This window comes from Actinia tenebrosa, unplaced genomic scaffold, assembly GCF_029948245.1.
Source record: "Actinia tenebrosa isolate PJP-AT-01 unplaced genomic scaffold, QUT_ActTen_1.0 PGA_scaffold1__47_contigs__length_23844297, whole genome shotgun sequence".
Lineage (NCBI taxonomy): Eukaryota > Metazoa > Cnidaria > Anthozoa > Actiniaria > Actiniidae > Actinia > Actinia tenebrosa.
The window spans coordinates 17,554,254-17,569,219 of record NW_028292578.1 but is presented as its reverse complement, the minus strand read 5'-3'; the positions used below and the strand labels follow the sequence as shown (position 1 = coordinate 17,569,219).

Sequence of the window (14,966 nt, the reverse complement as noted above, 5' to 3'; positions counted from 1 at the left end):
ATATTCAGATTTCATTATCAAGTTTATATTGATGACGTTGACATTTTCTTTAAATGTAGGTACAGCTAATAGTATAGTGTAAGTTCACTACATTATAGATACGTGATCATTAAAATTTTGTACAATTCTATCGCTTAAAATAACTTCAGTCTGCTTTGTTGGCTATTCGATATGGATGTCTGATAAATCACGTGATAATGGCAATCTTTAGCCTCTTTTTCGCGCAAAGGCTTGGCTACTTTCTGGCCGACATCGAGAAGAAACAGATTGGGGCATTCAAAGACTTTCTTTTACTTTTAGAGAAGATTTAAGGTAATTGTACAAGCTTTTGGGGTTCATTCTTGATTTGAGCTAAAGAATGAACAGTAATTGCTTTGAAAATACCATTATTATGCGCATTTTGGCTGCAAAAACATATATATCTCACACGTGTTGAAAATCTTATCGGCAACCGGCCTCGGCACGCCCAGTTCTATGAAATAATTCAGAACGGCTTTACAGTTCTGTGCTAGAGGATTATTTTGGATTAGTAAAAAGACTGAAAAAGGGAGAGAGAGAGAGGTTCAAGTAAACAAGCTCACTGTACACCGAATTGAAATATGGCGACCAATTTGAATAACTATGGTACTGGACTAAGACCTTAACAAAGCTTTTGATCTCACCTTCATTCCGTGCATTCATCCCTCAGGAGCACGGATATATTGCATTCCAGAACAGTACACACGTGTTGCGTTCAACCGCGACATTACACCGCATCCACCTCTGGGCGAATGGGCGCAGCTAGATTCATCTTGTAAACACTGACTTTCAATGCCAAACTAAATTATTTTTTCATGTAACGCTGCCCAGAATTGCTACACATTTGGCTATTTTCGTAACGAATTTCGTTTCGCGACTTGATTTTCACTGTAAAACCAAGTTTTCTTGACGGTATTCAATAGGTGGTTGATTTCGACAAGAAAATTCCCCGCTGGAATAGATTCACTTTTTTTGGAGCCCAGCTCTTTGTGCTAACGCATTCCATGACAATTCAAGCCTCGCTTCTTTACTATAAATGTCCTGGAAAAAGCTTCGCGAATAAAAAAATAATCATTAACAACGAGTGAAAATTTTATTGAAAATCAACACTTACAAATGTTTTACGGTTATCTTTCAATATCTATAAAAAACATTACGTTCTTCTCACGTTCAGTGGTGTGTCAACACGACAATAGGTCATTTCACGGATCCCGTTACTCAACCTCAGCTTCGTCAGCGTGTAATTATTCTTTAGAATTTGACTACAGTCCGCAGTAATGAAAGGAATTTACACATCAACGAACAATTGAAACACTTAAAAATTTCACAGGTTGTAGGCAATTTCTAAAGAATATATTACACGCTGACGAGGCTGAGGTTGAGGAACGGGATCCGTGAAATGGTCTATTAACAGGAAGGTGTACTGTACGTTTATGACGTCCATTGTTAAACTTAACGCTAAGGAATAAATATAATGGGAAGCCTGTGTACCGTCACAGAAATTTTGAAACCATCTAAGCACAGGAATCCCACTCTTTAATATTAGGGTTGTTTAGTTCTTTTTGTACCAAAGGCATCTCGTGGATGATTTCTTGTTTTGACAACAAGTTCTTGGTCTACCACAGGCATCCCATAGATATCAGAATGTCCATAATCTACAAAAACAATCAGTGTTTACATTGGATCCTCCTTATCCACAACGAAGCAAAATAACGCTCGGCAAAGGCACTTCCTTATTGCGACCAGCTGGTGTCAACTTTCCTCGTAAATCTAAACTGATCTCGACTTGGAAAACACAGGAAGCCCAGTCCACTTGATAATATTGGTCGTGCCCATCAAGTACACGATTTACCGTCGATGCTTCAAATCCGTTGCATGTTCTTAATATTTGCAATCTTTGTAACGTCCAGTATTGCAGGTAAGTCAAATGTGTTTCAGTGCTTGGGAATACTGTTGAATATCTTTAAGGCAGGACCAAGTTTAATCTTCATTATGTTGACGATGTCTGGTTGGGTGAGTAGAAGGAATGCTTCACCATCGATTTCCTGAAGGAAAATGAAAAGAAATTTTAACATAATATTCAAGTGAAATTCGTAGAAGAAAATATTAACGTTTTTACACGTCACTACCAGTCGGATGGTTTCGTGCTCATTACATTACATTACACTACATTTAACTACACCACACCACACCACACCACACCACACCACACCACACCACACCACACCACACCACACCACACCACAGCACACCACACCACACCACACCACACCACACCACACCACACCACACTACATCACACTACATCACACTACAAAACACGGACGTGACGTTAAATGACATGAAGTGACGTGACACTAAACTGACCTGTTCTTCGAATAATTTGGCTTGTTCCGGGCACCCCAGTGAACAGACATGTTTCTCTACTTGTTCTACCGTCCACTTTCCCATCTCTATCTTCTCTTTTGAAGGTTTTTCGTCATGCAGTGAGTAGTGTTCTCTGCGTCCATTGACGGGCAGCCGTGCAAAGCCGTATCCCCAGGTGTTATAATAAGGTGAGATGTACTGGATACCTTTCTCCACAACTGATGATGGAAACAGAAACAAGAAAAATATTTCAAATCGTTGTACAGCAGTGTTAGCTGATAATACTCCAGTTTCCGATTATTTGAGAGCGAGCCATCCACTTTGTGTGGAATATTCACGTGTTCCAGTGAAGGTCCGTGAAATTTCAAAGTGTTTGTATTGTTGACGCTATGCATTTTACCGTACGCATTTGTTTATTTGTTCATTGTTATTCAGTTATTTTTTGACACTGAGTATATGCTTTTAAATCAAGGAACAAAACGGTATTAAAGGTGTAACTGATATTTAGTGAAGTAAAAGAACACATATCCTATTTTACATGTGTGACTAAACTTTGTTTAAAAAGCATAAAAGCTGATGCTTTAGCATGTGATAGAGCAAGTGCGCCGTGTGGTTTAAGCGAAAGATATTCGGGACACCATTTCAATCTTTGGATTTTTTTACTTCATGTTGAGAAAATGGAGGCCGGTGGGAGAAGGCAACGAAAAGATTTTTTACTCACATTTTGGTCTTGTTGTCGATGGCTTCTCCTCTTTGTAGCTGTGACGCCTGAAATTGAAAAAGATAAAGGCATATTATACACCAAGGACTCGTAGGACTTGAATGCTCACATTCTGATATTGTGGAGGGAAGGGGGGAGGGAGGGAGGTAGGGAGGGAGCTAGCTAGCTAGCTAGCTATATAAAGTAGCTTAAAATTGTAAAAAAATCACGCCTACACATAAAGATTAAGTTACATCTAGTCAACCCACCGAGCAGTAGATTTGCTATTCATGTTATTAGCAGTCAGACTTGAACCAACAGTAGACGCATTCGATATAGACACTTTAGTAGAGGAGAAAGACGATGTTGACAGATGGCTGTTTCGGGCACTGCGTGATGATTCGTTACTCGGACAACCTGTGGATCTGAAATCCCAAAATATCTTTGATTTAGAACGTTGCTGGCTCATTAGGAGGAGGAGAAAGGGAGCTAGGGGCAGGGAAGGAACTTGGATAGAGAAAAGAGACGATCTTTGACTCAGATCTTTTTGAGGTTAGCCAAGCGTCCATAAGTTTACAATCATCAAATTTACACTAAACTAACGCGCTCATTACCATTCTTTAACGAATTTAGGCAACTTTATTCGGCCCCGTCTCTCTTATCTATGGTTGATTTACACTAAAGTTGTCAATACTTACATGGATTTAGATTTCCAATGCGCTGGTAAAAAGCTGCTACCATCACAGCTAGGATTAGGGCTACCAATATTGTTGGGACTTACTGGTTCGTCTTAAAGAAGGAACAAGAAGTCGGTCAATTTTTTTGTACTTGAAATTCATGCCTGTTATAACAAGGTAAAGATAGGCAAGCAGGCGGAAAGAGGGACACGGTGGAGGGGAAGAGGGAGGCACGCAAGGAAGAAGACGGGGAGAGAGGGAGGGAGGCAAGCAAAGAAGGACGAAAAGAGTTAGGGAGGGAGACAGCTAGGTGAAGAGGGAGGGAGGGATACAGGTAGGTAGGGGGCAATAGGGTAGAGAGGAAGGCAGAGGACTAGGAAGGAAGATAAAAAAACAGTCAGTACCTTTGGGATCCTTTCCATTTGGTGGCTTATCCCTCTTTCCATACGACCAGTCTGACTCTTCAGTCATGGAGTTGGTTGACAGCCTATCAACAAGACACGATTCTTTGTTCAGGTTTTGTAGAGAGTATGGACAACCGAATGTGCTGTGGTGACTCGAGTATTTGGCACCTTTCACGTGACCAATGCCTTTACACCCTGGAGTGGGGCAGGCGGCCGATGAGATCTTGTCTGCACGAGCTTAGAAACGATAAAGGACTACCATTAAACACCGTTGGTTACCATGGTGATGAAATAACAACTACTAAGTTGTCATGGAAACGGAAGGTAACTGATACCTTAAAAGTCCCTTGCGCCATCTTGAAAGGTAACCATGCCTTTGAAACGAGACGAAAGGTGAGCTTGCAATGACAACGATATGTGAATAATTGTCCAAGGTGTTAAAAAAGGTCTCTATTTTTGCAAGCTCACTGTTCGTCTCGCTTCGATGTAAAGGCACGGTGCTACCTTTCAAGATGGCTCAGCGAACTGTGAAAGGGACTATTCATTAAGGTATATATATTGCTGCGTAAAAGATCGAGTTATCAGGCACTTACTTAGAGGGGCTTCCAAGGGATGACCAGTTTTCTCACAGTAAGACACCGGGTGTAGGTCAGTGGAGTCGGCATCATACCACTCATCGTAGATATTATCCCAGCCATCAAAATGCAGCTTTACTTTATACTCATCTAAATCAGCCACCGTTGCTGCGCGGGTCAGGGATGGATTGCGTTTGTCTACGGCTTCAAGTTTCTGTCCTTTCTTGTAACCGGGCGCAAAACGCTAGAGGAGCCAAGCAAAAGATAACGTGAGAAATAATGGAGTGGATTTCGTGACTTTCATGACTGTGGAACAGCGCTTTCACGGTACGGAATTGATAATATCCTATGAATAATATCACAGTGCGCGAGATGGATGCTTATCCAATGAAAATGCTCAGACACAGTCTCTTCACGGCCACAACATCACACGTAGGTGTCATAAATTGTCAAACACGACTTAAATTTAGAACGAATTACCGAAGTAATTTCACCCTGGGCTCCAGAGGTTCTAGTTCGCTTCTTGTAACGAGCGAGCGCCGAGACTTCCAAGCAAAGCAGCAAACGCCGGAGCGAGAATAAAATACTGGACCCCAGGGTAAAGGAATTTAAAGTTAAACAAAGCAAAATTTGTATGATTACTTAATAGACCTCTTCGGCTCTGACGTAATGTTTCCCCATCTCAGACCACATGTCATTCCCTAGAGTATCATTTCTTTGTTTAAGGTTTGCGCTCGGTTGCACATGAGAAGATACATGAATATGAATACAACTGAAATAAAGAATATTATTCTCAAGGGAATGACACGTGGTCTGAAATGGGAAAACATTACCCCAAGCCGAAGAGGTCTATTCAGGACCTGCTTACACGCGGCACAGTAACGACACAAAAAATCCATAAACAACAGTTATTTGTTTTATTACTCAGTATACTTCATTCAGTTATATTTTTTATTTATGTTGTAATTACTAACCTTTTTGAATAGTTCCGGTGAAGCAGCAACACTTCCTGTAGTCTTGAGGTATTCTGCCCACGTGAAGGTGTCAACTTCGTCATCTAGCAAGAAAGAAGGTTATGAAATCAAATAAAGAAAGCATAATGGAATTTTTTTGTACCATAATGTTTTCCCATTACAAACCACGTGTCATTCCCCAGAGTATCATTTCTTTGTTTAACGGTTGCGCATGTAAAGACACATGAATATGGATAAGTCTCAAACTAAGAATAATATTCTCAAGAGAGTTACACGTGTTCTAAAATGGGAAAACATTACACTCAAGGGTAAAGACATCGTGAAGAGATGCATGTATTGGATACCAGGTAGCTACTGCTTGCATTTAGCTGTGCTAATAACTTGTGAATGGCTCGTCCACGCCAGAACGAAGTTGATCAAACCCGTTAAACTAATCATAGCGCGTGAACTCAACGCTCATCCAATCAGCATGCTTCATATAGTTGACTTACCGTTGGGTGGGTTAAGTTTTCCACCATGAGCCTCGCACCATCCAACAGGATGAATATACGGTGAATCTTCCTCACACCAGTAGTCGTACGTGTCATCCCATTCGTCAAAATGGACCAGAAAACGATTACCAATCACGTTGGTTACTGTGGCAACGCAGATTAGATCCGGGTTCTTTCGATCTATAGCTTCAAGCTTCATGTCAACTTTAAAGCCATGTCTTGTTTGGGAGACCTGGGAATGAGGAATGATTAAATCAATATGAAGTTCCAAAGAGTAAGTATATCGAAACAAAGCTGATTCAGGAAAATGGTAACTGACAGCTTACTTGTTTGAACAGATTGCTGGGAACTGCTTCAGAACCTTGATCTTTTATGTAGAAGTCAAAACCAAACTCAGATACAGGAACACCTAGTTAACAATGATAGTTCATCATCATTATCATAATCATTATAATCATCACTGTTAACTGTCACATACCTCTCGGCGCGCTTAGAGTCTGTCCATTCTTTGCACACCACCCAACCGGGAAGATTAACGGCGAGTCTGCATTGGTCCAGAAATCGTAGCTTTCCGACCATCCATCGAAGTGGAGCCTCACCCGTGCCCCCCTGACCCGAACAACAGTGCACACACAGATGTATGAAGGATGTTTAGGATCAATGGCTTCTAACTTCATTCCTCTTACGTACTCAGGACAGGGCTTTGGGAACATGTTAAGTTCTGGGTTTTCCTAGTTGTACGGCAATGATACTGTTAATAACATATATTATGAAAAATATTATTATATCGAGCGACTGTTTTTCAATCGAAGTGCATCTTGGGAGCGGCGCCGATTTTTGTCTTTTTTTAGTCTGTGCCAATCGTGAATTTTACACACACAAAAAATACTAAGCCGTTTTAGTTGGTTTTATTGGCAGACGCCGAATTTTGTAAAGAAAATTGACTGAAGAGGATCTTGCAAAACTCATAAATCATTAAGTTGAATTATATTAAATTCGAGCTAGATATTAAAAAATCCCCATTTATAGTTTCCATCACAGGTCGACTGTCAATTTAGCAATATGGTAACAACTTAAGCTTATATTCATATGTTAAAGAATTTTAGATTCGCCATCACATGATTACCCTTCCCAGTCTGTCTAATAACATATTACCAGCACGAATATTATTAAAGTCTTCGACTTTTCTTTCATTTACCTGTTGGAAAACGCTGACAGGAACAGCTTTTGAATTACTTGCATATAGATAATCAACCCATATGAATGGCTTGCTTGAATCATAAGGAACTAAAAAGAAATATAATTGCTATTAGAGAAAATACAACCGACATAGATAATGCCGATTCTTAATACTACAATCCTTATAATTGTTTTTCAAGGCAGTTATTTCAATTATTTGCATAAAATGTGAATTTAAATGTAAAGTCTAAAGTCTTTTTTTTGGAAATCCAATATTCAGTCATGTGATAAGATGCGATGCGATTGGCTTCTTGCGGTCATGTGACACAGAGTTGGTAAGGTTTTCGCGCCATTTTTTTCACTGGGTTCAAATCCAACACAGAAACGTTTCCTCCATTCCTTTTTTTTATATATTTTTTCTCCGTACTTCCTATGGAATAGTTTAACCACAAGGACCAGTGTATAGTTTAGTTCGGTACCATTATCAGTTGAAGCCAAACTTGCAGCATCGAGATGAATTCGTTTGATTTTTTTCTTGGTTCCTTTGATTTTTTTGATGGTGACAGGTCCGCCACCAACTTTATTTACTTCTGCTTCGTTTTTGACTGCCTTAAGCTGTCCATTCTGTCCAAAACCAGAAAAAAAATACAGTTTAATAATTTCCTTACACAATGAAATCCTATAACAAGTGGTACACTTACCTCCACAGAAGTTTCAATTGTTGAAGGAACTTTCTTCTTTCTCTTCTTGATTATTTTTCCATCCAAAGTTTTGACGTGTCGGACGAATTCCCTTCCTTTATTTCTTCGTCCTGTGTACATTCCTACACACTTGAGACCGCAAAACCTTCCAGAGACACAGAAATCTTTTGGCAAACCATATTTACCACACACTTCACAGCAAAGGACATGGCTGGCATCTGGGGGCCCTTTCATCATGTCACTCTTGGTAGGTGTCTTTGACTTGGCTGAAGATTTACGAGTTTTGATATTTATTATTAAAACTAAATGATAGAATTCTAAAGAAAATGTCAATCTTGATGTTGTAATAGGATTTAGGTAGGGTGTTGTTGATTAGCAAGGAATGGGTAGATGATGAATGGAAAAATGTACAAGATGGGAAAGTAAACATTATTTGGAATGTGAGACAAGTTATGGCTTGTCATTCTGATATAAACAGTGGGCATAATCCAACTTATTAGAACGTGGTCAGGGACAATATAGAGGGGGGATTTCTTTCTCTCTCTCTAAAGCTGTCATGAGTCCCACCCACATAGTGCCAGAGGGCGGATCAGGTGGGGCTATGTCTCTAAGGCCTCTGCTGGCCATCACTCCCAGAAAATATTTACCATCTTTGCTTGTCTTGATTACAGATACTGGTGTACTGGTCTCGCTGTTCTTTACAGCTTCTTGTGGGTTCATGTCTTGTTTGGTTTGGCTAGTAAATGTACTCATTTCCACTTCTCCCTTCTCTGTTTCTACTGTACTCACTATTTCTAGGGTTCCAAACTCGGTCATCTTGAACTTCAGACTACTCCCTATAGAATGTCCAATTCAAATAATCCATCAGTAAAAAGTAAGTACTATTTGAAAAAAAAATTATAAAGAGAATTTCTGGAATCTAATCAGTTTGTACTTAAGTTAGCTCTCAGGTTTTATCAAACAACATGGTCACCATTAACTTAATTCTGCTTTCTTCATGCATTTAAGTTAAACAACAAAGTTATATATGAAAACCATAGCATTTTGCCCGCTTAAATCTTAGACAAGTAGAGCATACATTTCAATTTTGTTTTCTTATCAGTAAATTATCAAGATGTACATACTCCACATACATGATAAAGATGTTCCAAATTTAACATCCAAAAATTATATCTATAGGTATATAATGCTTTGCGAATCAACTTTAAAAAATTTAAATATAAAAGAACTAGTCAATTTTAAAAGTATCAAATTACAGTATATCTAGATACACTTTCAGCTCTCAGACATGCCATAAAGACCAAACTCATTAACTTATTCACAATTCATAAGCTTGGTGATAAGAAGTAAGATAACACAGGAAAAGATTTAAAGAGGAAGTACAAATATTTTTATTATGAAAAATCAACATATTTTGCATTGAATATACCTGGTTTTTTAACCAATCAATTGCATTTAAAGATTACCTGGTAGAGTTGCAATGCCATCTTTCCAGTCAAGACCTGCTATTGGGTCATCAAATTCAGTACCTTCTGTTGGTTTCTTATCATTCTTTACAAGAGTTTCTTGAATACCATATGAGGAAGTTGACTCTTTGATTGTTGGTTTTACAGTGTGATCCTTTTCTTCTGTCAACTGATTCGATATCTCAGTTAATAATTTTGGCACATCTGTTTGGATGCCATTTGAAATGTTAATCTTTTCAGAGCCAGTGTTGGAACCTATTGTTGTGGTAGATGTTTTGACTGGGGAGTTAGTTTTATTCGGTGAAATATCATTGCTGCCATCAGTCACTATCAAGTCATCCTTTTTGGTAATGGCTCCTATAAATTGGGGATCAATTGAAATTGTTAGAAAATAAACTTATAACTAAAAAATAATAATTAATCATGAAAAACATAAAAAACATTAACAACGATATGAAATTTAAAATGATAATGATATAAACATTTGTGGTCAGCACTGGAGAGAAAATTGACCTATAGCATTAATGATCATATTTCTATAATTCATTTATTCATTCAAAATTTATCATGTACCATTTTCTTTTTCCACTTCACTCTCAACACCAGTTTTGCTTTCAGTTTCTATCTTGTTTCTTTTCGCTGGTGGCTCTATTTGCTCCATGTCAGAAGAACTTGTAATGAAGTTATTTTGAACTGTAGTGACAGGATCTTTCTCGATCTCCATTCCCTGTGAAAATCAAGTAATTTTTATTCAATTTCTTCCTAGTTTTCTCATTCATTTGCAAAGTAAAAAGTGTTACATTCCCCTAATTTGTATGCAAGGCAGTGCATATTCCCATAAGGTTCTTAATAAACCTATTAGAGAATATTATCTAAAGTTCCCTAAAGTGATGGCTAGATTTCAGGTTCCCTCCAGAGGATGTCCTCTGGGTTCCCTCCAAAATTGTTTTAATGATTTCCCCTTCCAATACAAAATAAACAATTGCCAAAGAAAGTTGATGCACCTAAGAAACTAACAAAAAAATATGTAAGAATTAGAATTAGCAGAGTCATTTCCATCACTAATTTCCCCCAGAGCTTGGGAGAAAATCCACAAACCTTTGAGAGAATCAACAAATGAATTTAGCTAACATGCAGCATTGTGTACAAGTGTGTATGAAACTGGGAGTAGACTTTTTTTCATCTTGATGCAATGTTTTCCTATTTCGGATTATTTGCCATTCTCTTAGAAATATTGACAATCAGATTGATAGCTTTGAAATGTTTAATTTTCTAATATCATGTATAATGTTATGTCATTGTTGGGTGTTTTAAGGAAGTACCTCTTGTTATCATTAAATCTTACACTGCTACTAATAATATTATACTTCAATTGTTAATATTAGCAAATCAGTTATTTGGACAACTTACAGCCTGACATAAACAATTTATCTTGACCTTATTAAACTATTACTAGAAGGTGTCTTCTATACAGTGCATGTCTATAGATTATTTACCTCTATAAACAAAAATTTAACTTGAAGATGCTAACATCATTATTATATCATTATCTAAAAACATTCATTCCTGTCATTATGTTGGTATAAATTGGTGATGCAAATTTTAATAACCGCGCAACTTAATATTAAACTTGATAGAGCTTCCAAATGCATGATAATTTGTTAAAAGCCGTAAATGTACATGTATGAATTTGGCATACATGAAAAATAAATATTGCTTAGGGCTATTTGAAGGATTATTAAACCAACTAATTAATCATTCTATCTTAGAAATTACCATTTTAAGACTCTTAATATCAACACAACCGAGATGTTTCATAATATCTAAAACTTTCATCTTTAACATTTAAAGAACATGGTTTATTAAGGTAATAAGGCCTGAGAATTGGGTATTTTAAACGTGTAAAATAAACCTACACCCTCACTTAACCCTTTACAGACAGACAGAAAGCTTTATTTAAACAAGTTTAATTTAGACATCAGCTAATGTTAGATAAATATTATGATCAGTTATGATTTGATATGTAACTCAGACGATGTCCCTCACAGAAACTTGCAACTAATTCATTATTGTTCATGTACATGTATCATAATTTTATAGCTAGCCAGTTCCAAGATCCTTTGGATCCAGACCTACTCAAAAACTGGGTTTCAGAAACCTCTTATGACAAGATATTTGACTTCTAGATAACTGGATTAAAAACATTATAGCCAGACTTCAAATTTATTATTTACAAGTTCAAACACTGTTTTTGACTTAATATTACTGTTTGTAAAGGGATTAAACCTCAACAAAAACCTCATTAAAAACCCAAACAAGCCACTATTCATTCTTCCTAAAATTGATGATGTTCTTTAAAATTGCAGGTCTTCTTTTCTCCTTTTTTAGAAAATATCAGTTTTGAATTTTAAAAAGAAATATCTTTCAATTACTGTATCAAAAATTCAAATAAAAAGTTATAAAGATTGGAATACATCATTAGTTATGATTGATTGACATTTTACCTTTTGAGAAAATCTTGGTTGTGGAAGACTAATAGATATTAGGATGAAATTATGACATAAAATGTCATTTTGTATATTTTTCAATATATATTTTTTTATTGTTATTTTCTTTCCAACTTGGAAAAAAGATTGTTCAGTTTGAAAGTTCTAGTAGGTTCAATTTAGAAAAAATAAACCAAGGTACAATTTAGAAAACTTGTAGAAAAAAACTTGTCTAAATCAAAAAAGTCTAGTTCACAATTGATATTTTTATTAACACACCAGCAGCTTTAACTGGATATAAAAGATATCATGCTTTTGAAAACAAAAAAAGTCACTTTAATAAAACAGTAAATGTGGTACTTTCCAAAAGTTTAGGAATAATAATTTTATAGCTTTTTTTAAGGCAAGAGAAACATTCTGAGTGTGTTAAGTCTCTGACTCATTTATTCAAATGTCTGTAAAATGATACACCTTCTTTTTGGTATATTATTCTGCTTCAGTATGAATAAATTTGTAGCCGTTTCTTGTAATATTTTCATATTATTTGTTTTCAAGTTTTATAAAACACCCAAAGAAACAAAGCCTTTTGTATTTGATTTCGAAATAAACTTTATGCTTAGAGTTTAGATAAATAAAGAAAAAATATTTTGACTAAATGATATAGTTTATTCAAAGCGTACACACGATGGGTAAAATATCGTCTTTTGTGCTATGACCAGGTGTTTTTTTGTCCAAAGTCACGTGATGGCAGCTGCCCACATGTCCTTTGGAGAAAGTTTTACAAAAACGAAAACTTTCGTAGTGTTTTTACCCCCGAAAGCAAATATTTTATAAATAAAGATTCGTCCTTTTGCCGTAGCAAACAAAAAACAAAAAACAATTAGCAAGAATGCGTCTTTAACAGACCGTAAAGCCAAAATCCCAAAGGCGTAAAGATCATACAGTGTTTCCCTATTTAAATTTTTTCCCGGTTTCAGCTCTTGCGTTTTAACCCAAACGCGCTAAAAAAACGTCTTTGATATTTCACTTGGTTTTTGTACTTTCATTGTTTGATTTACTTTCTGCTTTCTGACAATAGTAAAAAAAAACCTATTACATTGATGGTCTTACCGTCTTGCTACACTATTGCTAAAGAAAGTGAAACGTAGTCCGCATAAATTTAAGAATTAATTTTTGACACCGTTGTCTTAGCAATCTTATGTCATGCAGACTTTTCGAAAAAGTCGAAAGCCTCCAATTTATTAAACGAAGGATAGATATTTAAATTCAACCTAGAAACGAAAGGAAAAGCTTTTTAAAAAGAAAGATCATACACGCTTATCGTCAAGACGAAAAAACCGCACTCCTTTATGTCCTGGTACTCGTCAAAAAATATATTTTGTCTTGGCGTTTAAAACGGGAATAATACTTCTCGTCTTTCGTCAAAAATAAAAGGTTATGATTCCATTGGATTTTCGATCTTTTTCAATGAATTTCAAAACCAGTTGTGTTTGTTTTGATATCTCGTTATCGTCCTTGCGTTATGGAGAGCATTTAGTGCAAACACGAACAAGGATCAAAACTTATGAATATTTGGTTTTTCGCTTTTACTTTTCGCCTACTGTTGGCCATGAGATACAAAACAAAGAACTTTCCTTTTATTTAACCCGGATAACAAAAATGAAATAAAAACTCCACGGCCTGAACGTAAAAATTATTTCGGTATTTTCTTCCATAATTGCCGACGATAAAAAAATTTTCGCCTTTTATTTATTCGACATTAAAAATTATTTTACATTGAATTTTATTTCCGAAACCAGTCCGTTGAAAGTACCAAGTTTAAGAAAAACCCTTCTCGAGATTTCCTTCACATGTATCAAATTTTTTTACCTTTGAAACACTTTTTTTATTACTTGGCTTATTTTGAGACAAGAGATATTATTTCATCGGTGAATATCTCTGCCAGTTTGGAAGCAATAGCGTATTTTTATTACCGCGAAAAATGACTTGCTTTATTTATGGTGATCGAAGTGTTAGCACGCTTCAAGTGTTTTGCCGGGTTCGGAATATCAATCAGTTTTATTGTAATGTGACTTTCCTTTTAAGAAATGGTCTCTCTGTTGCCGATATTTCGCTATTGAGAAAAACCCCAGAGCTTTTCAAGTCTTTGCCAGTATTTTGTGGTAGTTGGCTTTTCACGTAAAACGAAGAACGGATTGGGTTTGAGCTTTTTTAGAAATACTTGACCTCACTTCCATGCATGAAGCCTGTGTTTCTTCTTTCCTCTGGTGGTAGCTCTTATTTTCTGTGTTATTTTGTAGTTAGTTAAATTTCTACTTACCTTTTTACCTAATAGAATTATTAAGAATGTGATTATTCTATAAACGACCCAAGAATTTTTGATCTAGCGAGAAAGTCCCTTAAAAGACTGTCTTAACATCTATAAAAGTGACAAATTTTAAGTCATTGCTTTACATCTCAGAGTAGATTGAGTTGAAACAACCCACTTTTGAAATAACCCGAACAACGCAAATATCTAGCAAAATTTGTCACACAAAGGACGTTTAAGTACTAGTCAACCTTCTTGGGTCATTTAGGTTGAAATTTGAGTTAGATAACCTTTCCAAAACAAGATTTCAAAAACCTTACCAGACGAGAACTGATTTCTTCAACACTCTTCCCTACAGAAATGAATTTGAGAAACAATAAGATCGCCTGCCGTTTATCTAAACTGCCAATCACATGCCAAAGAACAATTGAACCACGTGATAAATCTATTATTATGCAAAACCACCGGAATCTTTTCCGCAAGACCAGAATTTTCAATTAAGAGTGAAAGAAACAAGATTTTTTCGCGGAAGAAAGCTTTTTTCGGATACTAAATTGCCATTTTCGATTTCCCCAATATTCAATTCAAGTTGTTTACTTATTTTTTGTTGCTTTAATTCG

The 14,966-nt window shown here is 36.3% G+C and overlaps 1 protein-coding gene across 1 annotated transcript; it reads right to left on the bottom strand.

Moving 5' to 3' along the window:
- Positions 1 to 1,097: 1,097 nt before the first annotated feature.
- Positions 1,098 to 14,699, bottom strand: LOC116308042 (lethal(3)malignant brain tumor-like protein 4). Its single transcript, XM_031718393.2, has 18 exons — positions 14,667 to 14,699; positions 10,126 to 10,279; positions 9,553 to 9,909; positions 8,734 to 8,922; positions 8,087 to 8,352; positions 7,865 to 8,009; positions 7,405 to 7,493; positions 6,685 to 6,937; positions 6,533 to 6,615; positions 6,207 to 6,438; positions 5,716 to 5,798; positions 4,760 to 4,985; positions 4,167 to 4,403; positions 3,784 to 3,874; positions 3,355 to 3,510; positions 3,107 to 3,153; positions 2,386 to 2,603; positions 1,098 to 2,063 (listed from the first exon to the last, which is right to left on the bottom strand). Exons 2-18 carry the CDS (start codon positions 10,274 to 10,276, stop codon positions 1,953 to 1,955), a joined length of 2,934 nt encoding a protein of 977 aa, XP_031574253.2. The 5' UTR covers positions 10,277 to 10,279; positions 14,667 to 14,699; the 3' UTR covers positions 1,098 to 1,952.
- Between the last annotated feature and the right edge of the window lie 267 nt (positions 14,700 to 14,966).